Below are 27,888 nucleotides of genomic sequence, written 5' to 3'. Positions count from 1 at the left end.
GCTGGTAATCATGGATCAACCCTCAGGAGGAGTAGAAGCTTTTCCTACCAGGAAAGCTGATCCCCCAGGAATGGTCAAAGCACTTTTGTGGGAAATCATTCCCAGATACTGACTGAAATGAAACCAGAGGATCAGACAGGGGTTCTCATTTTTCAGCAGGAATACTAAATAATATCTATAAAAGTTCAGCCTGGAGAAGAGAAGGCTCCGCGGAGACCTTCCAGCCCCTTCCAGTCCGTCAGGGGGCTCCAGGAAAGCTGGGGAGGGACTCTGGATGAGGGAGGGGAGCCATGGGACGAGGGGGAAGGGGTTTCCACTGCAAGAGGGGAGATTGAGCTAAGATCTCGGGCAGAAATTCTTGGCTGTGAGGGCGGTGAGCCCCTGGCCCAGGTTGCCCAGAGAAGCTGTGGCTGCCCCATCCCTGGAGGGGTTCAAGGCCAGGTTGGCCGGGGCTTGGAGCAAGCTGGGCTGGTGGGAGGTGTCCCTGCCCAGGGCAGGGGGTGGCACTGGGTGGCCTTTAAGGTCCCTTCCCACCCAAACCATTCCCTGAAGGGGTGGGGCCCTTCTCCTTCTCCCTCCCTTCTTGTTATGATTTGAGAAACCCACCACAATTTCTTGTCCTTTAGACAACTACTCTGTCGCCCGATGACCCCTCCCCACCGGGGAAGAGGAATTGGGGAAAAACAAGGAAACATGAGGGTTGCAATAGAAATAGATTTACTAGGATAAAATTAAAGAATTTACACTAATAATGCTAAAGAAGCAGCGTCAATCCCGATATCAATATAAAATACCCAAGGACTACACCCAGCCCATTCCATCAGCAGGAAGCCGTGCACTCCCAGCAGGGGACAGCCAATGGGGGACACCGTGAGCGCTGCGGCTATGGGAGGAAGGGAAGGGCTCAGGGCTCCGGCACCGCAGCAAGGAGTTCTCTGCACCGCCGCCATCAAGGGAGAGTCGAACTACACAGCAGACTTTATAATTTGTACTGAATGTGATGTTCGTGCTATGAAATAGTCCTGTTGGCAGCCTGGGGCAAGTGCCCTCCTTGTCTTGCTCTTCCTCATCCCCTGCTGCATGTCACCAAGGGGGGCTCTGACTGCCTGTGATGTCACAAAGGGCGGCTCTGACTGCCCCATGATGTCACAAAGGGGGATGTGCCCCCCTGCCACACTATAAAAGAGGGACGCGGTCCCCACTGGAGCCGTCAGCGGATGCTGGGCACCGCAGTCTGGCATTGTCTGGGCAGACTGCAGCCTCGGCCTCTGACACCCCAGCAGTCTTGCGGGTCCCGTCACTGGGGACCCAGGAGGACACTGGGGAGCCGCATCGCGGTTCTGTGCTGGTGACTGGGAGCACCGCAGCCACACCGGAGTCGGTGCCATGGGGCGCTCTGACGCCGTGTCTCCCCTGGGCCCTCTCCTCCTGACTGTGATGGGACTCAGCGTGTTCTCAGCTGTGCTGCAGAGCAAGCGGCTTCAGGTAGGTGACTGTTGCACCACACTGTGCTGCAGCGTGGGGTGGCGAGGGATGGCATGGGGTGCTGTGGGGTGCCGTGGGGGGCTGTGGTGTGGGAGTGGGAAGTGCTCCCGTCTCACCCAGCTCCTGGGGACCTTGCAGAAGTGGTGGAAGAAGAAGAGTAAGGAGAATCGTCAGACAAGCAAGACAGGAGCCCGGCCAGAGAAGCAGAGCGGTGAGTGGCCCCAGCATGGAGCACCCTGCAATCGGCTGACACCCCAGGGCAGCCCTGAGCCGGGGCTGTGCCGGGGGCTGCCAGCCGCTCAATCTGTCTCCTCCCTCTGCAGCTTCTCGGGCAGTGGATGGAGAAGTGGAGAAATCCCATTCGAAGCAGGAGAAGCGGTGAGTGTGGGCGAGACCCCAGATGCTGCCCCAGACCCTCACCCTGTGCCCTGCCCCTGCCTGCGCTGGGCAGCCCTGAGGGCCAGCCAAGGGGGGTACTACCCGTGGGTCCCGCTGGGGTCTGGGGTGCAGCGGGGTCTCTTTCTCCTCCTCTGCAGGGCGAGTGCGGAGGCCTTGAAGAGGAAGCATCGCTCCCCACGGGCCCCGCTGGCCACCATGGACTCTGTGACTCACAGAGGCTCCTCTTCCCTCAACTCCCTCTACTCCTTCCCGGAGCCCCGGCCTGGTGCGATGGTGGAGCTGGCAGCACTCGACCGCTCAGGACTCCGCCATCCCCCAAGGGCTGTCAACGGGAGGGTGCAGGAGCCAGGGCCAGCCCTCTGCCAGGAGTCCCCACAGGAACTGCCTACAAGGACCAAGCAAGAGCCGGTCCCCAGGGAAAGCAGGGACAGGGCGCAGAGCCCTGTGCACACGCAGCCTTCACCCTGCAGCCCCCCAGCCATGGCCTCGGACCAAGGGGAGCTCGTCATGGAGCTCCTCCGCTGTTTCGAGTGCACCCAGGAGATGGCCAGGCAGTGCTGTGAGATGCTGAAGGTGCTGCAGGCCCGTTGGCAAGGGGCAGCGGGAGCCTGTGACCAGAACCTCCCCGGGGAGCCCTTCCATCCCCTGGGCAGGATGGAGGCGCAGGAGCAGCTGGGGTCCACAGTGAAGCCCCATCACCTGGGAGCGGAGCGGCCGTGGGTGGATGCAAACACGGATAAGGCTGAGGATGGGGACATGGTCAAGGAGAAGGACACAGGACCAGAGAGAAATGTAAAGGAGAAGGAAAGGAGCAGCCCTGTGGAGCTCGGCAGGGGGAGCCTGGCGGAAGTGAAGAGAAACAGCAAGACGGGGCCGTGTGAGAACAACTCCATGGGGCCAAGCACCAGCAGCCCCCCAGGCTCAGGCAGGAGCACCCCCATGGATGCGGAAGGGAGGAGGGACAGGGCGCAGAGCCCCGTGAATGTGCTTCCGCCGCCCAGCAGCCCCCCAGCCAAGGCCACGGACGACAAGTTGCTCTACTTGGAGCTCTTGGACACTGTCAAGATCTTGGAGGAGGAGAGGCAGCAGCGCAACGAGGTCGTGGACAGGGAGTGTGACCAGACGTCCCCAGGGCTGTGCCCGCTAGGACGGTGCCTGTGTCAGTGCTGCACCCGGCTCTGGCACCGCCTGAAGGACTGCTGGAAACGCTGCTGCCGGACGCGCCGCGTTGCTTCAGCAATTTCCCGCAATGGGTGGGACGGGTGGGGCCGGGAACCCCCTAGAATGCCCCTCTTCTGAACCAATAAAAAAGTCAATATTTTCTCTATCCCTGTGACTGTCAGCAGATCAGTTTTGTCCCTTGACAGGAGCAGAGAATCAGTTTTGTGTAAGGACAACAGTATATGCTACAGTAATCCAAACTCTCCCATGGAGATCATAGAATCGTAGAATCTTCATGGTTGGAAACGACATTTGAGATCATGGAGTCCAATCATTGTGCAGCAGGACACCTATGACGTAGTTGCCGTCACGGAAACTTGGTGGGCTGACTCGCACTCCCTGCGGGAGCACAGCGCTCGTTCCCTGTGCACCTTGAATATCCAATGTCATATCCATGACCCTCATGGGCAACTGGTCAGGGGAATGTCATGGGCCAACTTGGCCAAGAGAGCCCCAAAACTGTGCGTGAACCTCTTCTTTGAAAGAGTCACGAAGCACGATCACCTAGCCAGGATCCTGCTAGCGGAGATGCCAGTCAGCAGCATAAGAGTCTGCGGAGCTACAGTTTCAGAGACCCAGGCTGGAGAATGAGACGCACCCTCACCAACCTCCTCCCAGCCTCCTGGCGTGTTCTGCAGGTACGGGAACCCAGAGGGACATCTCACCGCGGTATCACAAAGCTAAGCAAAGTGATCCTCCAGGCCTTCTGCATAGCAGCGCTCAGCAGGAGGAATTCCTGACCACTTCAGTGTTATGGCCAGAGGGTCATTTTCATAAGCGAGCCACTGCGGTGTTCCACTCTAGCCTGGTTGAGGTTGTTGTCCTTGTCCAGTTGCGATGCCCGTTATGCCAGTCTTCACTGTCAGGCTGATGTCAGGTTGCCCTCATAAAAAGCTAAAACACCCAAAATACTGGTGCTGGGATGTCAGCTGTGAGCAAAAAGAGTTTTTCAGGCAGGAAAACCTCAGTTTGGTGAAACCGCTTTAGGCTTCTTCTAGTTAGACATGTTCACGTTTAGTAACTGGTAACTTGCTTATCCTTTCCGATGTTTCTGAACCCCACCCTTTTGCAGGGAAATCTGCGTATGAGGAGAAGAGTCTGTACACCCTGTTTGCTTGTGGCGCTGTAGCCTGCATCGGCCTGCACTCGTGGTTCTGCTCCCTTTTGGCAACACACAAACGTCTAGACCGGATGTAAATTAACTGGTGGCCATGTCAGAGCCCTGTGGTGTCACGCAGGATGTGCCACCAAAGGTGTGCGACAGCCTTGACCCGCGTCAAGGAGCATCAGGTCTTTGCACGCCTGAGGGAAGCACACGGCCTGATGGTTGCTGACAGCGCTCTTTAGGTTCTGTTGCGCTGCAGAGCTTCCAATGAACAGGCGGGATCTGCAAAGCTTTCTAGAAATTGTCTTTGGATCTACTCTCGTACCGGGGATAATTTCCAATATGTCAAATAAGATCATGGCATGAGCTGAGGGTGCAGCATCTTCTAATGGTAACAGAAGTTGTCTGTCTCTTAGGGTGGGGTGCAATGCACAAGGGCCCCCCCATCTCCACGGGAGAGTTGGGATTACCGTAGCGTCTACCGTTGTCGTTACCCAAAACTGATTCTCTGCTCCTGTCAAGGGACAAAATTGATCTGCTGCCAGTCCCTTCTGTTGGTAGTATTGGGAAACTTGTTTATTGAATTCTAGTTACTGCGCTCACCAGTTCTGTTGAGCAGCACTAACAACATTTGTTCTTTTTTGAAGGAATTAACACTTCAGTGGAACAATGACCGTGAGCTGCTGGACGATGAGCTGCTACAGCTCACCTTGTCATGCCACAGGCTGTTCTTTCTGGAAGTGTGGGCCTTTCTAAGTGTCACCCCCGTGGAGGGGCTGCTCCAAAACCGGGCAGAAAGGAAATGCAGTTTGGCTACTCTAAAGGTAAGACTTTGTGCTTCAAAACTCCCATTCCCTTCCTCTCTCCAATAGCCAGAGAAAGGTGAGGTCCCCAGGCCCAGAGAAAGGGCGCTTACGGAAATGCTAACATAACTACCTTCCCTAGATTACGTTTTAGCATTGTAACGAGCCTGAGAACCACTCGCAGAAACGGGGCTTTCCGACCTCCTCAGCCAGGTACAGAATGCTGCAGAGGCTGAACAACAAGCCCCAGCAGTTCCACGAGTCCTTCCTAGGCTGGGCTTCCCTCTGTCTCCTCTAGTTCAAGCTGGGGATTCTGAGTCACCTGCCAGCCCCGGCGCTTACGTCTACGCTTAAGTCGAGGCCGGGGAGTTGAATCCCACTAAACTGCAAAAAGATGGAAGCACATCTCACTCTTTAGGGATGCTGTGTTGAACTGGGCCAGACCACGACTGTGGCTGGTGTACACCATGCTGTCATGCTGCTTTGCATGCCAGATGCTGAATTCAGTGGATCCTCCCCGATGTGTGCAGCTCCCAGGGGTGCCTCGCTTCTGGGGGTAAAAGGAACCTGGCTCTCCCCAGAGATTCTTCAGCAGGAGATGGTGTTTTCCGTCAGTTTGGAGTGAAAACAGTCACACCTCAAGATTTTACTCCAAGCCAAGGCATTTGGCTTCTCTGGGTTCCTCATTAGTCACAGAGGCTTCTTGTTGTCATGAAATTTAATGGGCTGAGCGTGCTCCGTGTATCTGAGAGACACGACCCTCATTCATTCGTACAGGTCGGGATTTACACAGCCTGATAAGAGCCTAGTGAAGAGGCCCACAGAATCACAGAATGGTCGGGTTGGAAGGGACCTCTGGAGACCCTCCAGTCCAACCCCCTGCCAGAGCAGGGTCACCCGGAGCAGGTTGCACGGGAACGCGTCCAGGTGGGTTTGGAATGTCTCCAGAGACGGAGACTCCACCACCTCTCTGGGCAGCCTGTGCCAGGGCTCTGCCACCCTCACAGGAAAGAAGTTCCTCCTCATGTTTAGGTGGAACTTCCTATGGTCAAGTTTGTGCCCGTTACCTCTTGTCCTGTTGCTGGGCACCATTGAAAAGAGCCCGGCCCCATCCTCCTGACACCCCCCCTTTCAGTATTTCTAAGCGTTGATAAGATCCCCCCTCAGTCGTCTTTTTTCCAGACCAAAGAGACACAAGTCCCTCAGCCTTTCTTCATCAGAGAGGTGTTCCAGTCCCCTCATCATCCTGGTAGCCCTTTGCTGTCCCCTCTCCAGCAGTTCCCTGTCCTTCTGGAACTGGGGAGCCCAGAACTGGACCCAGTGCTCCAGCTGTGGCCTCCCCAGGGCCGAGCAGAGGGGGAGGATGACCTCCCTCCACCTGCTGGCCACACTCTTCTTGATGCCCCCCAAGATGCCATTGGCCTTCTTGGCCACAAGGGCACATTGCTGGCTCATGGTCATCCTGTTGCCCACCAGGACTCCCAGGTCTCTTTCCACAGAGTTGCTCTCCAGCAGGTCAGCCCCCAACCTGGACTGGTGCAGGGGGTTATTCCTCCCCAGCTGCCGCACCCTACGCTTGCCCTTGTTGAATTTCATAAGGTTCCTCTCTGCCCAACTCTCCAACCTGTCCGGGTCTCTCTGTATGGCGGCACAGCCTTCTGGTGTGTCAGCCACCCGCCCCCCCAGCTTTGTGTCATCAGCAAACTTGCTGAGGGTGCACTCTATCCCTTCGTCCAGGTCATTGATGAATATATTGAAGAGGACTGGACCCAGTACTGACCCCTGGGGAACACCACTCGTCACTGACCTCCAACTAGACTCTTTGCCCCTAATCACGACCCTCTGAGCTCTGTCTTTTAACCAGTTATCTGTCCACCTTATCTATGTCCATTTATCTAACCCACACCTCCTAAGCTTCCCTATGAGGATGCTGTGGGAGACCGTGTCGAACGCCTTGCTCAGCTCTTGCACGCTAGTTAGAGGAGGTTCAAATACCTGATTGACTCAGAGATTAATCATTTTGCTGTCGTCTACCCAATGGTATAAGCCAGAGGAAGCGAGAAGAACACCCAGTGCCATCTGCACGCAATGAATGCATCCTTTGGAGGGCTCTAGGAAGGGATTTGAATCTCGACAGCAGTGCCTCTGAACGAGAGAGACCTTTACAGCAAGACAGAGGCAAGGGACAAGGTTGCACTCCACGCGTTAAAATGTTGGACTTGGGAACGGGCCTCCTACATCTCCAGCATCATTTCTTCTTACCCTTGCTTTGTTTTTCCTCGCCAGAACCAAAGGAAGCAGCGAGCCCTTTTCCACCCTTACGGGCATCTCTAGGAAAAATAAGGCCCCCTCTTTCTTCAGCACCTCTCATTGTAGAGCTTCAAACACCTTACCAATGAAGCCCAGCGCGCTGTTTCCAATTTACAAAGAGGGAAACTGAGACGTGGGGTGATGTCCTGGTTTAACTTCAGCCACCAACAAAGAAACAGGCGGCCGCTCGCTCGCTTCCCCCCTGCCACGGGAGAGGGGTAGAATGGGAAGAAAAAGGCAAAACTTGTGGGTTGAGATCAAGGCAGTTTAACAGAACAGCGAAGGAAAGCAGAAAACCACAACAATAACGCTGTTAGAGGAATGTACAAAACACCATGAATGTACCGCTGCTCACCGACCGGACCCGGGAAGTACCGCTGTCCCGTGCCAGCTCCTTGGGAAAACTGACCCTATTGCTGGCAGAACCGGGTGTTATCCACCCTTTGTTCTATACCTTCAACGTCATGCCCAGATCTTACACTTTCCAATGAATTACCACCGCTTTTCCCTGTCTTTGATATATACACACATCTATAGACATACAGCTATCATAGAACGGTCGAGGTTGGAAGGGACCTTTCAGATCATCAAGTGCAACCATCAACCCAACACTGACAAAAACCACCGCTAACCCACGTCCCTCAGCACCACGTCTGCCCGGCTTGTAAATCCCTCCCGGGACGGTGACTCCACCACTGCCCTGGGCAGCCTCTTCCAATGACAACCCTGTTGGTGAAAACATTTTTCCTAATATCCACCCTAAACCTCCCCTGGTGCAACTTGAGGCCGTTTCCTCTTGTCCTGTCGCCTGTTCCTTGAGAGAAGAGACCGACCCTTAGTCTCTGGGCCATCCCTCGACAATGTCCGTTGAGGTTGAGTTCATTTAACCCATGGCTTTGGGCTCCCTCTGTCAGAGCCGTCTCTCAGGGCAGGGGAGATGGTGTGTGGTGCTGGACTCCTGCATGCTGTATCCAGAGCTCGCCGCTGGTGTAGCTGGTGCGGACCCTGCCCAGGTTCCGCAGGTTGAAGATGTCAATCTTCAGGAAGTTGCTGGGCGCCAGTTGCTGAGGTCAGGTGTGATCCCATCACCGCTGCGCTTTACTCACGTTCATCAAAGTCCATCTGCCATTGTTTTGGGTGATTCTTACTGGAGTCCCATTGGTATGGCATCTAGCAATTCTAATAATGATGACACAGAGTGGCAGGGCTATATAGCAATTAACATCACACAAATGGATTCATTGGCTTGTCTCACCCACAGTCAGATCACCATGACCATGTGAGCCGCCTTCTGGATGCGGGGAAGGCTGTGGACGTTGTCTCTCTGGACTTTGGTAAGGCCTTTGACACCGTACCCCAGAGCGTTCTCCTGGAGAAGCTGGCGAATCGCGGCATAGACAAGTGTACTCTTTGCTGGGTAAAAAACCGGCTACATGGCCGTGCCCAGAGAGTTGTGATTAGTGGGGTGAAATCCTCTTGGCGGCCGGTCACCAGTGGTGTCCCTCAGGGCTCAGTTTTGGGGCCAGTTTTGTTTAAAATCTTTTATCAATGATCTGGATGAGGGGACTGAGTGCACCCTCAGTGAGTTTGCAGATGACACCAAACTAGCAGCACTCAACCGCTCAGGACCCCGCCATCCCCCCAGGGCTGTCAAGGGGAGGGTGGAGGAGCCAGGGCCAGCCCTGTGCCAGGACCCCCCACTGGAACTGCCAACAAGGACCACGCAAGAGGTCTACTTGACCTCTTGCGCATTGTCAGGTCGTGGGGGGAGAGGCAGCAGCGCGGCGAGCCCATGGCCAGACTGCCATGGCCAGACAGCCCATGGCCAGAGCCGGCTGCCGGCCGCGCTGCATCTGCTTCAGAAATTTCCCCTAATGGCTGGGAGGTGTGGGGCCGGGAACCCCCTGGGGTGCCCCTCTTCTGAACCAATAAAAAAGTCAATATTTTCTCTATCCCTGTGAGTGTCAGCAGATCAGTTTTGTCACTTGACGGGAGCAGAGAATCAGTTTTGTGTAATGACAGCAGTATGTGCTACAGTAACGCCGACTCTCCTGTGGAGATGGGGGGGCCCTTGCCCCTTGTGCATTACACCCCACCCGAAGAGAGAGACAACGTCTATTATTGCGTTTACTATCTTTATCAGATCATCTATTCTTATGTGTAACAATAATGCACCCTCAGTAAGTTTGCAGATGACACCAAACTAGCTGGGAGTGTCGATCTGCTTGAGGGAAGGAAGGCTCTACAGAGGGCCCTGGACAGGCTGGAGGGATGGGCCAAGGCCAATTGGATGAGGTTTAATAAGGCCAAGGGCCGGGTCCTGCATTTCGGTCACAACAACCCCAAGCAACGCCAGGGGCTTGGGGAAGAGTGGCTGGAAAGCTGCCCCGCAGAAAAGGACCTGGGGGTGCTGGTGGCCGGCCAGCTTAACATGAGCCAGTCCTCCCCCAGATGAGCTGGGATCACTGGAAACCGGCTCAGCTCTCTCCAACCCCCCCCAAAGCAGCACAGCCCTCCCCAAAATGAGCTGGGACCGCTGGCGTCCAGCTCAACCCTGCCCAGCCCCCCCAGACCAGCGCAACCCCCCAAAGGCAGCCCAGCCCTCGGGACCCTTGCAGAGGCCGCCAGGCTGGGGCCCAGGGGGCGGGTCGGGGGTGTCGCGTGAAAAGGGGCAAAGCGGTTTTGGCAGAAAAGGAACGCCCTTGTGTTCTAACACTCCTCACCGAGGTGGGAGGCCAGGTGCGGCTGGGTTTAAATCCTGAGGGATGCCCAATTCAGCACTATCAGCCCAATGGCGTTTAATGTGTATTAAAGTGTTACGATTTGGGCACAGTAATAGTGGACTGCACCTTCCGTCTAGTCGTGCTCATGAACTAGCACGGCCACTCTCGAGTCTTTGGTCGCGTTCGGTGAGAAACCAAAAGGACAAGCTACTTCAAAAAGTGCAGTTTATTTAAGCAACAGATAGATAGGTTCTTAGGGCAGCCGGTGATAAATACACTGTCTGCAAAGCACGTGCAAATGAAAGTATTGTTACATCTACAAAACGCGGGACAAAGTTCTAACGATACAGCCTGGCTATACATGTAGAAAAGAGAGTCTCTAGAGAAATTTCTGAGTTTCCCGAGGAAGCCCTCGGTATAATCTAAGTCTTACCCAAAGGTGTCCCTATGGGGGGGAAGAGAGGCTCAGCCCGTCGCCTGCTCCCAGAAGCCAGTGATGGAATTCTTTGCGATGGTGTCTTCCCTGGGTATCCCCCCTCTCTCGGGCTGTTTTTCTACTATTTGTTATCTTCGAGGTGGAGTTTGAGTGACTTTAGTCGTACATACTTTTACCATGAGTGGTGTAAATTTTTCTCGCTTCACAGTTAAAGGTCTAGTTTACAAGAAGCTCAGGGCGCAGGCTCAAGAAGGAGCGTTCGCACCTTGGAGGCGGGTAGCCTTCGGGGTGGAGGTGTGTTTTGGTATTATAATGACATTCTAACGAGCAAAGTTCACACAAAGGACAGCGTTTCATCAAAATTTGACAAAATGTTGGCTCTGAGCATCGAGCGGGCAGCTAATTGGCAGCTTACCTGTTTCCTGGTATCATCCCATTCCCGTATCTGCTATACATCCTAAGGTAAAGCCGCGGAATAATTGCATCCCGTCCCGTACCTCATGTAGCTTATCAGGGAACCACAGGTGTTGTATCCTTCATGCCAGCTGCGGCTGTTTTCTCCCTCAGAAGCCTCTTGATTTTCTACTTTTCCTTCATGTGTGAACAATGCTGTACTTTTGTATTTTTAGCCAATTTAGTATTTATTCCACACCCTGCAATCAAGCGAGTCAGGTGGTGAAAGCCTCGGTGGTATGGAGGCCGATGGCTGAAATATCAATATGGGGAGGCCTGGCAGATTGACGATACCACACTGCCACAAACCCACCAAGGTAAGGACCATGTGCTCACAGTGGTGGAAGCAAGCACTGGATGGCTGGAAACGTACCCTGTGCCCCGTGCCGCTGTGGGACCTTAAAACAATGGGATACACAGTTAGCAAAGGCCACCTGGCTAGTTAACACCAGGGGATCTAATAATTGAGCTGGTCCTGCCCAATCAGAACTTCCACGTACCGTAGAAGGGGATAAAGTCTCAAACTGAAGGAGGGTAGATTTAGATTGGCTCTCAGGAAGAAATTCTTGACTGTGAGGGTGGTGAGGCACTGGCACAGGTTGCCCAGGGAAGTTGTCAGTGGCCCATCCCTGGAGGTGTTCGAGGCCAGGCTGGGTGAGGCTTTGGGCGGCCTGGTCTAGTGGGAGGTGTCCCTGCCCAGGGCAGGGGGGTTGGAACTGGATGATCTTTAAGGTCCCTTCCAACCCGAACCATTCTGCAGTTCTGTGATGTCGTCTACCTTGACTTGAGCAAGGCTTTTGACACTGTCTGTCATAACATCGTCCTTAGGAGACTGAGGAAGTGTGGACTAGACGAGGGGACAGTGAGGTGGATGGAGAGCTGGCTGCGTGACAGGACTCAGAGGGTCGTCATTAATGGAGCAGGGTCGAGTTGGAGGCCTCTAACCAGTGGTGTCCCGCAGGGGTCAATACTTGGACCAGTATTGTTTAAAGTATTCATCAACAGCCTGGACGAGGGGAGAGAGTGTATGCTCAGCAAGGTCGCTGCTGATACCAAACTGGGGGGGGTGGCTGAGACCCCAGAGGGCCGTGCTGCCATCCAGCGTGAGCCAGACAGGCTGGGGAGCTGGGCAGAGAAGAACCTAATGAGGTTCAACAAGGACAAGGGCAGGGTCCTGCAGCTGGGGAGGAAGAGTGTCAGGCAGCAGTATGGGTTAGGGGTGGACCTGCTGGAAAGCAGCTCTGAAGAAAAGGATCTGGGGGTCTTGGTAGACAGTAAATTATCCATGAGCAAGCCATGTGCCCTTGTCGCCAAGAAGGCCAGCAGAATTCTGGGCTGCACAGGGAAGAGCGTGGCCAGCAGGTCAAGGCAGGTCATTCTCCCCCTCTGCTCTGCACTGGTGAGGCCACAACTGGAGTACTGTGTCCAGCTCTGGGCTCCCCGGATCAAGAGAGACGGGGAAGTTCTGGAGAGAGTCGAGCGTAGGGCAGCAAAGATGATTGAGGGATTAGAGCATCTCCCTTATGAGGAAAGGCTGAGAGAGCTGGGACTCTTTAGCCCGGAGAAGAGAAGGCTGAGGGGGGACCTTCTTAATGTTTACAAGTATCTGAAGGGTGGGCTGAAGGAGGATGGAGCCAGGCTCTTTTCAGTGGTTGCCAGTAAGAGGACGAGGGGTAACGGGCACAAGGTGGAACATAGGAAGTTCCGATCAAACATGAGGAAAAACTTCTTCACGGTGAGGGTGAGAGCGCACTGGAAGAGGCTGCCCAGGGAGGTTGTGGAGTCTCCTTCTCTGGAGACTTTCAAGACGTGCCTGGATGCAGTCGTGAGTAATGTGCTGTGGGCAATGCTGCTTTAGCAGGGGAGTTGGATAGATGATCTCTAGAGGTCCCTTCCAACTCTGAAATTCTGTGAGTCCATGAAAAGTTCAGCCTGGGGAAGAGAAAGCTCCACGGAGACCTTGGAGCCCCTTCCAGTCCCTCAAGGGGCTCCAGGAAAGCTGGGGAGGGACTCTGGATGAGGGACGGGAGCCATGGGACGAGGGGGAAGGGGTTTCCACTGCAAGAGGGGAGACTGAGCTGAGATCTCGGGCAGAAATTCTTGGCTGTGAGGGCGGTGAGCCCCTGGCCCAGGTTGCCCAGAGAAGCTGTGGCTGCCCCATCCCTGGAGGGGTTCAAGGCCAGGTTGGACGGGGCTTGGAGCAAGCTGGGCTGGTGGGAGGTGTCCCTGCCCAGGGCAGGGGGTGGCACTGGGTGGGCTTTAAGGTCCCTTCCCACCCAAACCATGCCCGGAAGGGGTGGGGCCCTTCTCCTTCTCCTTTTCTCCTTCTCCTTCTCCCTCCCTTCTTGTTATGATTTGAGAAACCCACCACAATTTCTTGTCCTTTAGACAAGTACTCTCTCACCTGATGACCCCTCCCCACCCGGGAAGGGGAATGGGGGAAAAACAAGAAAACAGGAGGGTTGAAAGAGAAATAGATTTACTAGGATGAAACTAAAGAATTTACACTAATAATGCTAAAGAAGCAGTGTCAATCCCGATAATGATATAAAATACCCAAGGACTACACCCAGCCCATTCCATCAGCAGGAAGCCGTGCACTCCCAGCAGGGGATAGCCAATGGGGGACACCGTGAGCGCTGTGGCTTTGCGAGGAAGGGAAGGGCTCAGGGTTCCGGCACCGCAGCAAGGAGTTCTCTGCACCGCCGCCATCAAGGGAGAGTTGAACTACACAGCAGACTTTATAATTTGTACTGAATGTGATGTTCGTGCTATGAAATAGTCCTGTTGTCAGCCTGGGGCAAGTGCCCTCCTTGTCTTGCTCTTCCTCATCCCCTGCTGCATGTCACCAAGGGGGGCCCTGACTGCCCTGTGATGTCACAAAGGGCGGCTCTGACTGCCCCATGATGTCACAAAGCGGGGACGTGCCCCCCTGCCACACTATAAAAGGGGGACGCGGTCCCCACTGGAGCCGTCAGCGGATGCTGGGCACTGCAGTCTGGCATTGTCTGGGCAGACTGTAGCCTCGGCCTCTGACACCCCAGCAGTCTTGCGGGTCCCGTCACTGGGGACCCAGGAGGACACTGGGGAGCCGCATCGCGGTTCTGTGCTGGTGACTGGGAGCACCGCAGCCACACCGGAGTCGGTGCCATGGGGCGCTCCGACGCCGTGTCTCCCCTGGGCCCTCTCATCCTGATCGTGATGGGGCTCAGCGTATTCTCATCTGTGCTGCAGAGCAAGCGGCTTCAGGTAGGTGACTGTTGCACCACACTGTGCTGCGGCGTGGGGTGGCGAGGGATGGCATGGGGTGCTGTGGGGTGCTGTGGGGGGCTGTGGTGTGGGACTGGGAGGTGCTCCCGTCTCACCCAGCTCCTGGGGACCTTGCAGAAGTGGTGGAAGAAGAATAAGAAGAAGCGTCAGACAAGCAAGACAGGAGCCCGGCCAGAGAAGCAGAGCGGTGAGTGGCCCCAGCACCGAGCACCCTGCAAACGGCCGACACCCCATGGCAGCCCTGAGCCGGGGCTGTGCCGGGGGCTGCCGGCCGCTCACTCTGTCTCCTCCCTCTGCAGCTTCTCGGGCAGTGGATGGAGAAGTGGAGAAATCCCATTCGAAGCAGGAGAAGCGGTGAGTGTGGGCGAGACCCCAGATGCTGCCCCAGACCCTCACCCCGTGCCCTGCCCCTGCCTGCGCTGGGCAGCCCTGCCCACCGGCCAAGGAGGGGTGCTGCCCGCGGGTCCCGCTGGGCTCCGGGGTGCAGCGGGGTCTCTTTCTCCTCCTCTGCAGGGCGAGTGTGGAGGACTCAAGCAGGAAGCCCCTCTCCCCATGGGCCCCACTGGCCACCATGAACCCAATGACAGACAGAGGCTGCTCTTCCTTCAGCTCCCTCTACTCCTTCCCAGAGCCCTGGCCTGGTGCAATGGCGGAGCTGGCAGCACTCGACCGCTCAGGACCGTGCCATCCCCCCAGGGCTGTCAAGGGGAGGGTGCAGGAGCCAGGGCCAGCCCTCTGCCAGGAGTCCCCACTGGAAATGCCTACAAGGACTAAGCAAGAGCCGGTCCCCAGGGAAAGCAGGGACAGGGTGCAGAGCCCTGTGCACACACAGCCTTCACCCTGCAGCCCCCAAGCCATGGCCACGGACCAAGGGGAGCTGATCATGGGGCTCCTCCACCCTTTTGAGTCCACCCAGGAGATGGCCAGGCAGTGCTGTGAGATGCTGAAGGTGCTGCAGGCCCGTTGGCAAGGGGCAGTGGGAGCCTGTGACCAGAAATTCCCCGGGGAGCCCTTCCATCCCCTGGGCAGGATGGCGGCGCAGGAGCAGCTGGGGGCCACAGTGAAGCCCCGGCACCTGGGAGTGGAGTGGCCGTGAGTGGATGCAAACACGGATAAGGCTGAGGATGGGGACATGGAGAAGGAGAAGGACACGGGACCAGACAGAAGTGTGAAGGAGAAGGAAAGGAGCAGCCCTGTGGAGCTCGGCAGGGGGAGCCTGTCAGAAGTGTAGAGAAACAGCAACGTGGGGCCAGGCGAGAACAACTCCATGGGGCCAAGCACCAGCAGCCCCCCAGGCTCAGGCAGGAGCACCCCCATGTATGCAGAAGGGAGGAGGGACAGGGCGCAGAGCCCCATGAATGTTCTTCCGCCGCCCAGCAGCCCCCTAGCCAAGGCCACGGACGAGAGGGAGCTCTTCTTGGAGCTCTTGGACACTGTCAAGACCTTGGAGGAGGAGAGGCAGCAGCATGGCAAGCCTGTGAATAGGGAGTGTGACCAGGCGTCCCCAGGGCTGTGCCCGCTAGGACGGTGCCTGTGTCACTGCTGCACCCGGCTCTGCCACCGCCTGAAGGACTGGTGGAGACGCTGCTGCCGGCCACGCCGTGTCTGCTTCAGAAATTTCCCCCAATGGGTGGGAAGTGTGGGGCCAGGAACCCCCTGGGGTGCCCCTCTTCTGAAACAATAAAAAAGTCAGTATTTTCTCTATCCCTGTGACTGTCAGCAGATCAGTTTTGTCCCTTGACAGGAGCAGAGAATCAGTTTTGGGTAACGACAACAGTAGATGCTACAGTAATGCCCACTCTCCCGTGGAGATGGGGGGGCCCTTGTGCATTGCACCCCACCCTAAGAGATAGACAACTTCTATTACCGTTAGAAGATGCTGCACCCTCAGCTCATGCCATGATCTTATTTGACATATTGGAAATTATCCCCGGTACGAGAGTAGATCCAAAGACAATTTCTAGAAAGCTTTGCAGATCCCGCCTGTTCATTGGAAGCTCTGCAGCGCAACAGAACCTCAAGAGCGCTGTCAGCAACCATCAGGCCGTGTGCTTCCCTCAGGCGTGCAAAGACCTGATGGTCATTGACACGGGTCAAGGCTGTCGCACACCTTTGGTGGCACATCCTCCGTGATACCAAAGGACTGTGACATGGGCACCAGTTAATTTACATCCGCTCTAGATGTTTGTGTATTGCCAAAAGGGAGCAGAACCACGAGTGCAGGCTGACGCAGGCTACAGCTCTGCAAGCAAACAGGCCGCACGGACTCCTCTCCTCATAAGCACATTTCCCTGCAAAGGGTGAGGTTCAGAAAAATCGGAAAGGATAAGAAAGTTCCCAGTTACTAAACGCCTAAAAAAACCCCAACAAAACAACCAAAACCAGCCCAATGAGTGAAAAAGAATCACGGTACAAGCACAGGCCACATCCTTTAACTTTTTGGCCTTCGGTCTAGCTAAACAGTGAAATGGTCTCCGCTGCTGAAGTTCAAGTGCCCAGTCTGGGCAGGGCTGGGAGTGCTCAGCCTGGAGAAGAGGCGGCTCAGGGGGATCTCCTCCACGCACATCAATACCTGCAGGGAGGGTGCCAAGAGGACGGAGGCTGGAGCTGGTCATCACCACCGTGAGCAGTGGCAGCAGCTCGGGGCGCTGCTGAGTTCATGGGAGGTTTTGGGATGGTGTGAGACCCGTGAAGGGGTAATCCCAAGTCCTCCTGTCCCTTTGCTGAACATCTCCTTCTCTCCCTTTGGGGCGCACAGGCCTCAGACTTGTGCTCCCACACTTTTCTGTGGGCCCAGAAGGCAAATGTGTGGAGCCTCTGAAAGCATTTTGCCTGGAAGGGATCGACTCAAAGGTGTGTCTTCTCAGGGATGCCCGCACCTCCCCTTCTATCCCTTGCTGACCCTCCACCCCCTTCCCTTTCTGTCCGCAAGCCTTCCCTCTTGTGTCTGCTCTTCCCCAGGCTGCTCCTGCCTGCCCCTGTGTCCGTGTCCCTGTCCTTGTTCACGTCTGCATCTGCGTCCATGTCCCTGTCTGCCCCCAGCCCCAGTTGCTCCCTCCCAAGGCACTGGGGTGTCACGCTTTCGGCTGGGGTGGGGATGACTTCCTTGCGAGCAGGTGGTGTAGCGCTGTGTTTTGGATTTGGGATGAAAACAGTGTTGGTAGCGCACTGGTGGTTTTAGCTGTTGCTGAGCTCTCAAGGCCTTTTCTGCTCCTCACGCTGCCCGACCGACAGTGGCCTGGGGGGCACAGGGAGTTGGGAGGGGACAGAGCCAGGACAGCTGACCCCGACTGAGCAAAGGGACATTCCGTGCCATTTGACGTCACGCTCAGTATATAAAGCCGGGGAAAGAAGAAGGAAGGGCTGATGTTCAGAGTGATGGCGTTTGTCTTCCCAAGTCCCCCTCACGCTGCCGGAGCCCGGCTTTCCTGGAGACGGCTGAACCCCCGCCTGCAATGGGAAGCAGCCAACGGGTTCCTTGTTTGGCTTTGCTTGTGCGCGCGGCTTTTGCTTTGCGTATTAAACTGCCTTTCTCTCACGCCACGACTTTCCTCCCTTTCCCACTTCCCATTCTGTGTGTCCAGAGAAGGGCAAGGGAGCTGCTGAGGGCTCTGGAGCACAGGCCACGGCGCCGGGCCCTCAGCCGCCCCACAGCCGGGCGCAGCCCCGCCCCAGGCCCCGGCCCCGGCCCCGGTCCGGCCCGGCCCGGCCCGGCCCGGCCCACAGCGGCGGCCGATGGCGGCGCTCGGGGGTTCCCTCCCAGGAGGCGGCGGTGTTCCCCCCGCATATCCCTGCAACGTGATCAGGAACTAGTGCTGAAGGGCCGTCTGTGTCTTCTCGCGAATTCTCACTCGCCAAGGGACAGCTTCGGGGCAGGTACGTCCGCAAGGGAGCGGGGGTTGGTGGCGAAAAAAGGCAAAAAAGGGGCTATTCCGGAGCTGCCCGGGGCCGGGGAAAGGCCGGGAGGGCGCAGGCCGGCCGCGAGGGCCGGCAGCTGGCGGGGGGGCGCTGACGGGCCGGGCCGGGGCGAGCAGGAACGGCGCTCAATTTAAACGGGGTGTAACGGCCCCCACCGGTCGCTTCCCGAGGGACAGCTTCGGGGCAGGTACGTCCGCAAGGGAGCGGGGGTTGGTGGCGAAAAAAGGCAAAACAGGGGCTTTTCCGGAGCTGGGGAAAGGCCGGGAGAGCGCAGGCCGCCCAGCAGAGCCAGCAGCTCCCAGGGGGGCTGCTGACAAGATGGGGGACACAGCAGATTCCCCGCCCTCCCTCTGCCTAGCTGAAGAAGGTAACGAAGAGGACAGGGGGCTGTGGGAACATGTTCCTGCCCGGCGAAGCAGGCGTGTCTCCCCAGTAACTCCCTGGCCTTCCAGGTACCCTGAAAAACCAGGTACGAGGCTCTGCGAGGGGAACCTAATGCTGACGAGGAAGATAATGCAGTGTCCACAGAGGTGTTGCCAAGGTTAAGCCAAACCACACCTCGCATCAAAACGTCTTCAGTTAAGAAGAAAAGACGGGTCACTGTTGTAGGCGACTCCATCCTGAAGGGAGCGCAAGGCCCGATGTGCAGACCAGACCCACTTCTCAGGGAAGTGTGCTCAGGGAAGGGGCCCGGGTTAAAGATACCAGAAGAAAACTTCTCTCCCTGGTAAGCCCCTCCGATTATTAACCGCTCCTCATTTTTCAGACAGGCAGAGATGATCTGTTACCGAGAATCCCAAGGGAGATCAAGAGAGACTTCTGGGCCTTGGGATGACTAGGAAAGGGCTCAGGAGCGCAAGTCGTGCTCTCCTCTGTCGTTGCAGGCACAGGGAAGGATGAGGAAAGCAACAGGAAGAGCCCGCAGATCAATACCTGGCTGCGAGCCTGGTGTCAGCGGCAGGACTTTGGGGTTTTTGATCACAGCATGGTTTGACAGGACAGCAGGCCTGTTGGAGACAGATGGGATACACCTGCCTCAAAAGGGGAAAAGGATCCTTGCACAGGAGTTGGCAGGGCTCCTCAAAGGGGCTTTCAAGTAGATTTGAAGGGGGAAAGGGATGAATCCGGCAGCAGAGACGCAAGGGTCGTTGATGGGTTAGAAGCTACGGCTGCGCCTGGGAATGGTCAGGTAGGAGTGAAGCCTTCTTCCAGCAAAAAGGTGTCAGGATCAGCAGGCCAGCTGAAGTGCTTCCACACTCATGCCTGCAGCATGGGCAAGAAAGAGGAGGAGCTGGAAGCCATTGTGCAGCAGGACAGCTATGACATAGTCGCCGTCACGGAAACGTGGTGGGCTGAGTTGCACACCCTGCGGGAGCACAGCACTCGTTCCCTGTGCACCTTGAATATCCAGTGTCATATCCACGACCCTCATGGGCAACTGGTCAGGGGAATGTCATGGGCCAACTTGGCCAAGAGAGCCCCAAAACTGTGCGTGAACCTCTTCTTTGAAAGAGTCACGAAGCACGATCACCTAGCCAGGATCCTGCTAGCGGAGATGCCAGTCAGCAGCATAAGAGTCTGCGGAGCTACAGTTTCAGAGACCCAGGCTGGAGAATGAGACGCACCCTCACCAACCTCCTCCCAGCCTCCTGGCGTGTTCTGCAGGTACGGGAACCCAGAGTGACATCTCACCGCGGTATCACAAAGCTAAGCAAAGTGATCCTCCAGGCCTTCTGCATAGCAGCGCTCAGCAGGAGGAATTCCTGACCACTTCAGTGTTATGGCCAGAGGGTCATTTTCATAAGCGAGCCACTGCGGTGTTCCACTCTAGCCTGGTTGAGGTCGTTGTCCTTGTCCAGTTGCGATGCCCGTTACGCCAGTCTTCACTGTCAGGCTGATGTCAGGTTGCCCTCATAAAAAGCTAAAACGCCCAAAATACTGGTGCTGGGATGTCAGCTGTGAGCAAAAAGAGCTTTTCAGGCAGGAAAACCTCAATTTTGTGAAAAAGCTTTAGGCTTCTTCTAGTAACTGACAACTTTCTTATCCTTTCCGATTTTTCTGAACCCCACCCTTTTGCAGGGCAATCTGCTCATGAGGAGAGGAGTCCATGCGGCCTGTTTGCTTGCAGAGCTGTAGCCTGCGTCAGCCTGCACTCATGGTTCTGCTCCCTTTTGGCAAAACACAAACGTCTAGAGCAGATGTAAATTAAGTGGTGCCCATGTCAGAGCCCTTTGGTGTCACGGAAGATGTGTGTTCCTGGACCCACACTTCCCAGCCATTGGGGGAAATTGCTGAAGCAGACGCGGCGTGGCCGGCAGCAGCGTCTCCACCAGTCCTTCAGGCGGTGGCAGAGCCGGGTGCAGCAGTGACACAGGCACCGTCCTAGCGGGCACAGCCCTGGGGACGCCTGGTCACACTCCCTGTCCACGGGCTCGCTGTGGTGCTGCCCCTCCTCCTCCAAGGTCTTGACAGTGTCCAAGAGCTCCAAGTAGAGCTCCCTCTCGTCTGTGGCCTTGGCTGGGGGGCTGCTGCATGTTCACGGGGCTCTGCGCCCTGTCCATCCTCCCTTCCACATCCATGGGGGTGCTCCTGCCTGAGCCTGGGGGGCTGCTGGTGCTTGGCCCCATGGAGTTGTTCTCGCCCGGCCCCATCTTGCTGTTTCTCTTCACTTCTGCCAGGCTCCTCCTGCCGAGCTCCACGGGGCTGCTCCTTTCCTTCTCCTTCACACTTGTGTCTGCTCCCGTGTCCTTCTCCTTGTCCATGTCCCCATCCTCAGCCTTATCTGTGTTTGCATCCACTCACGGCCACTCCACTCCCAGGTGCTGGGGCTTCACTGTGGCCCCCAGCTGCTCCTGCACCACCATCCTGCCCAGGGGATGGAAGGGCTCCCCGGGGAATTTCTGGTCACAGGCTCCCGCTGCCCCTTGCCAACGGGCCTGCAGCACCTTCAGCATCTCACAGCACTGCCTGGCCATCTCCTGGGTGGACTCAAAAGGGTGGAGGAGCTCCATGATCAGCTCCCCTTGGTCTGTGGCCATGGCTGGGGGGCTGCAGGGTGAAGGCTGCGTGTGCACAGGGCTCTGCGCCCTGTCCCTGCTTTACTGGGGACCACTCTTGCTTAGTCCTTGTTGGCAGTTCCTGTGGGGACTCCTGGCAGAGGGCTGGCCCTGGCTCCTCCACCCTCCTCTTGACAGCCCTGGGGGTACAGCGGGGTCTTGAGCGGTTGAGCGCTGCCAGGTCCACCATCCCACCAGGCCAGGGCTCTGGGAAGGAGTAGAGGGAGCTGAAGGAAGAGGAGCCTCTGTCTGTCAGAGAGTCCATGGTGGCCAGCGGGGCCCATGGGGAGAGGGGCTTCCTGCTTGAGTCCTCCACACTCGCCCTGCAGAGGAGGAGAAAGAGACCCCGCTGCACCCCGGAGCCCAGCGGGACCCGCGGGCAGCACCCCTCCTTGGCCGGTGGGCAGGGCTGCCCAGCGCAGGCAGGGGCAGGGCACGGGGTGAGGGTCTGGGGCAGCATCTGGGGTCTCCCCCACACTCACCGCTTCTCCTGCTTGGGCCGGGATTTCCTAACTCCTCTATCCACTGGCTGAGAAGCTGCAGAGGGAGGAGACAGAGTGAGCGGCCAGCAGCTGCCGGCACAGCCCCGGCTCAGGGCTGCCGTGGGGTGTCGGCCGTTTGCAGGGTGCTCGATGCTGGGGCCACTCACCACTCTGCTTCTCTGTCTGGGCTCTTGTCTTCCTTTTCCGACGCTTCTTCTTGTTCTTCTTCCACCACTTCTGCAAGGTCCCTAGGAGCTGGGTGAGACGGGATCACCTCCCAGTCCCACACCACAGCCCCCCACGGCACCCCACACCACCCCACGCCATCCCTCGCCACCCCACGCTGCAGCACAGTGTGGTGCAACAGTCACCTACCTGAAGCCGCTTGCTCTGCAGCACAGATGAGAATACGCTGAGCCCCATCACAATCAGGAGGAGAGGGCCCAGGGGAGACACGGCGTCAGAGCGCCCCATGGCACCGACTCCGGTGTGGCTGCGGTGCTCCGAGTCACCAGCACAGAACCGCGATGCGGCTCCCCAGTGTCCTCCTGGGTCCCCAGTGACGGGACCCGCAAGACTGCTGGGGGGTCAGAGGCCGAGGCTGCAGTCTGCCCAGACAATGCCAGACTGCGGTGCCCAGCATCCGCTGACGGCTCCAGCGGGGACCGCGTCCCCCTTTTATAGTGTGGCAGGGGGGCACATCCCCCTTTGTGACATCATGGGGCAGTCAGAGCCCCCCTTGGTGACACTCAGCAGGGGATGAGGCAGAGCAAGAGAAGGAGGGCACTTGCCCCAAGCTGCCAACAGGACTATGTCATAGCATGAACATCACGTTCAATATAAATTATAAAGTCTGCTGTGTAGTTTGACTCTCCCGTGATGGCGGTGGTCCAGAGAACTCCTTGCCACAGTCTCGGAGCCCTGAGCCCTTCCCTTCCTCGTGAAGCTGCAGCGCTTGCAGTGCCCACCATTGGCTGTCCCCTGCTGGGAGTGCACGGCTTCCTGCTGATGGAATGGGCTGGGTGTAGTCCTTGGGTATTTTATATTGATATCGGGATTGACACTGCTTCTTTAGCATTATTAATGTTAATTCTTTAGTTTTATCCTATTAAATCGATTTCTATTGCAACCCTCCTGTTTCCTTGTTTTTCCCCAATTCCCCTTCCCCGGTGGGGAGGGGTCATCGGGTGAGAGAGTAATTGTCTAAAGGACAATAAATTGTGGTGGGTTTCTCAAACCATAACAAGAAGGGAGGGAGAAGGAGGAGAAAAGGAGAAGGAGAAGGGCCCCACCCATTCCGGGCATGGTTTGGGTAGGAACCGACCTTAAAGGCCACCCAGTGCCACCCCCTGCCCTGGGCAGGGACATCTCCCACCAGCCCAGCTTGCTCCAAGCCCTGTCCAACCTGGCCTTGATCCCCTCCAGGGATGGGGCAGCCACAGCTTCTCTGGGCAACCTGGGCCAGGGGCTCACCGCCCTCACAGCCAAGAATTTCTGCCCGAGATCTCAGCTCCATCTCCCCTCTTGCAGTGGAAACCCCTTCCCCCTCCTCCCATGGCTCCCCTCCCTCATCCAGAGTCCCTCCCCAGCTTTCCTTGAGCCCCCTGACGGACTGGAAGGGGCTCCAAGGTCTCCGCGGAGCCTTCTCTTCTCCAGGCTGAACTTTTATAGATATTATTCAGTATTCCTGCTAAAAAATGAGACCCTTGTCTGACCGTCTGGTTTCATTTCAGTCAGTATCTGGGAATGATTTCCCACAAAAGTGCTTTGACCATTCCTGGGGGATCAGCTTTCCTGGTAGGAAAAGCTTCTGCTCCTCCTGAGGGTGGATCCATGATTACCAGCAGGTGCTTAACGCCTTCCACAGGAGGCATGTCAGCATAACCCATCTGCAGCCTTTGGAATGTGTTTCTTTCCCATCTATAAGAAGGGTCGGAAGGAGGATCTGGGAAACTACAGGCCTGTGAGCCTGACGTCGGTACCAGAGAAGATCGTGGAGAGGATCATCTTGAGTGAGCTCTCACGGCAAGTGCAGGGCAGCCACGGAATCAGGGCCAGCCAGCATGGGTTTAGGAAAGGGAGGTCCTGCTTAACCAACCTGATCTCTCTCTCTATGACCATGTGAGCCGCCTGCTGGATGCGGGGAAGGCTGTGGACGTTGTCTCTCTGGACTTTGGTAAGGCCTTTGACACCGTCCCCCACAGCATTGTCCTGGAGAAGCTGGCGAATCGTGGCATAGACAAGTGCACTCTTTGCTGGGTTAAAAACTGACTGGATGGCCGTGCCCAGAGAGTTGCGATTAGTGGGGTGAAATCCTCTTGGTGGCCGGTCACCAGTGGTGTCCCTCAGGGCTCAGTTTTGGGGCCAGTTTTGTTTAAAATCTTTATCAATGATCTGGATGAGGGGATTGAGTGCACCCTCGGTAGGTTTGCAGATGACACCAAACTAGGTGGGAGTGTTGATCTGCTTGAGGGAAGGAAGGCTCTACAGAGGGCCCTGGACAGGCTGGAGGGATGGGCCAAGGCCAATTGGATGAGGTTTAATAAGGCCAAGGGCCGGGTCCTGCATTTTGGTCACAACAACCCCAAGCAACGCCAGGGGCTTGGGGAAGAGTGGCTGGAAAGCTGCCCCGCAGAAAAGGACCTGGGGGTGCTGGTGGCCGGCCAGCTTAACATGAGCCAGCAGTGTGCCCAGGTGGCCAAGAAGGCCAACAGCATTCTGGCTTGTATGAGGAATAGCGTGGCCAGCAGGAGTAGGGAAGGGATCGTGCCTCTGTACTCGGCACTGGTGAGGCCTCACCTCGAGTGCTGTGTTCAGTTCTGGGCCCCTCTGTACAAGAGGGACCTTGAAGTGCTGGAGCGTGTCCAGAGGAGAGCTACCAGGCTGGTGAGGGGTCTGGAGACCAAGTCCTATGAGGAGAGGCTGAGGGAGCTGGGCATGTTTAGTTTGGAGAAGAGGAGGCTGAGGGGAGACCTCATTGCCCTCCACAAGTCCCTGAAAGGAGGCTGGAGAGAGGTGGGTGTTGGCCTCTTCTCCCAGGTGAATAATGACAGGACCAGAGGAAATGGTCTGAAGCTGCAGCAGGGGAGGTTTAGATTAGATAGTAGGAAGAATTACTTCACTGAAAGAGTGGTCAGGCACTGGAATGACCTGCCCGGGGAGGTGGTTGAGTCACCATCCCTAGAGGTGTTTAAGAAACGCCTAGATTTGGCACTTCAGGGCATGCTCTAGTGACAGAGATTGTAGGGGGGGTTTGTGTGTGTGTATGGTTGGACTCGATGATCTCAAAGGTCCTTTCCAGCCATGAAGAGTCTCTGATTCTATGATTCCCAGTTAGGCTTACTTCCGCCTCCAGTACAGTCAACTCTTGGGATCCCCCTGTGACCCCAGAAATACAAATGGGTTCTGACCCTCTATAGCTTGACGGTATTAGAGCGCACTGTGCACCTGTGTCCGCTAGAGCCTTATACTCCTGAGGGTCTGATGTGCCAGGCCATCGAGCCCACACCGTCCAATAAACCCGGTTGTCCCTTTCTTCCACCTGGCCGGAGGCAGGGCCCCTCTAATACCAGTCATAGTATCCGTTACTCACTCACTTCTTGCAGAAATGACTTGGAAGTTCCTTCTAGAGGATCAGAAGCAAGATCAGGCCTTCTGCTCTGTCTGGGGAACTGCCCGCTGGAAAGTGGGGCGGCACTTTTCCTGGAGGGATCCCCTTTTGTGGTTGTCCTTCCTTGCAACTCCTGTACCCGTGTCCGCAGGATCCAAGTAGGTTGTCCATCCCACTTCCTCATGTCCTCCCCGTGGTCACGCAGGTAGAAGAACCACAGGGTGCCTCGTGGTGTGTACCTGAGATGCTGGCCCGTACAGGTGGGGAGTAGGACGTATTCTCTTCAAGTTGCTGGACCTTTCGGGACAGTTTCTCCACAGCTGGGACAAGGCGGGAAGAGAGACTTTCTTCATATCGCTGGAGCCGGCCAGCCACCTCATCCACCGTTGGTCCCTCTTCGCCTTTCCATTCCGTTACTGCCAGTGAGTTGGCATATGACGACGGTGCGCTTCGTACAAACTTCCGCCACATGGGCCTTGTGCATTGCACCTCATCAGGGTCTGTGGGTAAGTCTGCATTGTCCGAGTCATAATAAATCATCTCCCGCACGGCTAATTCTCTCAGGTACTGGATACCTCTTTCCATGGTAGTCCACTTGCTTGGTTGACATACAACATCTTCACTGAAGGGGTACCTCTCCCTCACGCCTGACAGGAGTCGTTGCCAGAGGCTGAGGGCTTGGGTCTTCTTTCCAATTGCCTTGTCAATGCCGCCTTCCCTAGAGAGGGATCCCAGCTGCCTGGCTTCCCTACCCTCTAATTCCAGGCTACTGGCCCCGTTATCCCAACACCGAAGCAGCCAGGTGACAATGTGCTCGCCTGAAAGTGGGCTAAAATCTTCTCGCATATCCCACGGCTCACTCAAGGATAGGGATCGGGTAATTATCTCTGGTTCTGCCCCTTCCTCCTCTTCTCATGATGGCCCTGGTTCATCATCATCTCTTACTAAGCGAACTGATTTCTTCATGTACTTCTTCTGTATGGGGGCAACTGATACTGGCACGGGTTGGTTCCCTGGTTCAGCGGCAGTGTCTGCCACAGGGCTTGCAGTAGCCACAGTGTCTGCCACAGGGCTTGCAGTAGCCGCAGTGTCTGTCACGGCATCGCGGAATCTTCAGAGTTGGAAGGGACCTCTAGAGATCATCTAGTCCAACTCCCCTGCTAGAGCAGGATTGCCTAAAGCACATCCCTCAGGGCTGCATCCAGGCGGGTCTTGAAAATCGCCAGAGAAGGGGACTCCACAACCTCCCTGGGCAGCCTGTTCCAGTGCTCTCTCACCCTCACCGTAAAGAAGTTTTTCCGTGTATTTGAACGGAACTTCCTATGTTCTAGCTTGTGCCCATTGCCCCTTGTCCTGTCACTGGGAACCATTGAAAAGAGCCTGGCTCCGTCCTCCTTAAACCCACCCTTTAGGTACTTGTAAACATTAATCAGGTCCCCCCTCAACCTTCTCTTCTCCAGGCTAAAGAGTGCCAGCTCTTTCAGCCTTTCCTCATAAGGGAGATGCTCCAGTCCCATAATCATCTTGGTTGCCCTACGCTGGACTCGCTCCAGTAGTTCCCTGTCCCTCTTGAACTGGGGAGCCCAAAACTGGACACAATACTCCAGTTGTGGCCTCCCCAGTGCAGAGTAGAGGGGGAGAATGACCTCCCTCGACCTACTGGCCACAGTCTTCAATATGCAGCCCAGGATGCCATTGGCCTTCTTGGCGACAAGGGCACACTGCTGGCTCATGGATAGTTTGCTGTCTACTAGGACCCCCAGGTCCTTCTCCTCAGAGCTGCTTCCCAGCATGTCCGCCCCTAACCTATACTGGTGCTGTCGGTCTGGTCTCCATCTCTTTCCCCTGAGGGTGCTGCATAACACTGAGCAGTGCCTGGTAGATAGTGGCCAGGGCCCCGCACAGTGCGGTGAGTTGTGCCTCTCTAGAAGAGCCCCGGTATTTCCCCTGCAGATATTCTACTCCTCTCTCAGGGTCCTGTAATTGTTCAGGGGTGAAGTCCCAGAGCATTGGAGGCGAGAAGTTCTCTAGGTACCTGCCCCTGTTCTCCCACATGCCATGCCACCCCTGCCTGTCCAGCCTCAGAGCTGGGGAGGGACTCTGGATGAGGGAGGGGAGCCATGGGACGAGGGGGAAGGGGTTTCCACTGCAAGAGGGGAGACTGAGCTGAGATCTCGGGCAGAAATTCTTGGCTGTGAGGGCGGTGAGCCCCTGGCCCAGGTTGCCCAGAGAAGCTGTGGCTGCCCCATCCCTGGAGGGGTTCAAGGCCAGGTTGGCCGGGGCTTGGAGCAAGCTGGGCTGGTGGGAGGTGTCCCTGCCCAGGGCAGGGGGGTGGAATGAGATGATCTTTAAGGTCCCTTCCCACCCAAACCATTCTGTGATTCTATATCTATATGTCACCACCGAGACAACTGCTCGGGGGGCCGTGACCCCTCAACCCTGCAGCTGGGGCAGCCTCGGCCGAGTCAGGTTCCCGCTCTCAGGCTCCTCTTCCTTGGCGCTGGTGGATCTTCCACCCTGCAGGTCCATGAAGGGCCAAGGGGGGCTCAGGACGAGCCACCCTCATGGGGCACCGGTGGCCACCACTGTCCCTAGGGGCAGTGAGTCCACAGGGCCA

General features: G+C 56.6%; 1 protein-coding gene across 1 annotated transcript in view; it reads right to left on the bottom strand.

Annotated features, from left to right (window-relative positions):
* The window catches only part of LOC134512192 (neuronal acetylcholine receptor subunit alpha-10-like), a 29,924-nt gene extending 13,567 nt beyond the window's left edge, over positions 1-16,357 (bottom strand). The window contains exon 1 of the mRNA XM_063327384.1: positions 16,316-16,357. Coding sequence (XP_063183454.1) covers positions 16,316-16,357 — 42 coding nt within the window. The remainder of the gene's footprint in view (positions 1-16,315) is intronic.
* Between the last annotated feature and the right edge of the window lie 11,531 nt (positions 16,358-27,888).

Source organism: Chroicocephalus ridibundus, chromosome 1 (genome assembly GCF_963924245.1).
Source record: "Chroicocephalus ridibundus chromosome 1, bChrRid1.1, whole genome shotgun sequence".
Classification (NCBI taxonomy): Eukaryota; Metazoa; Chordata; class Aves; order Charadriiformes; family Laridae; genus Chroicocephalus; species Chroicocephalus ridibundus.
The sequence above is the reverse complement of the archived record's forward strand: the minus strand, read 5'-3'. Positions and strand labels throughout refer to the sequence as shown.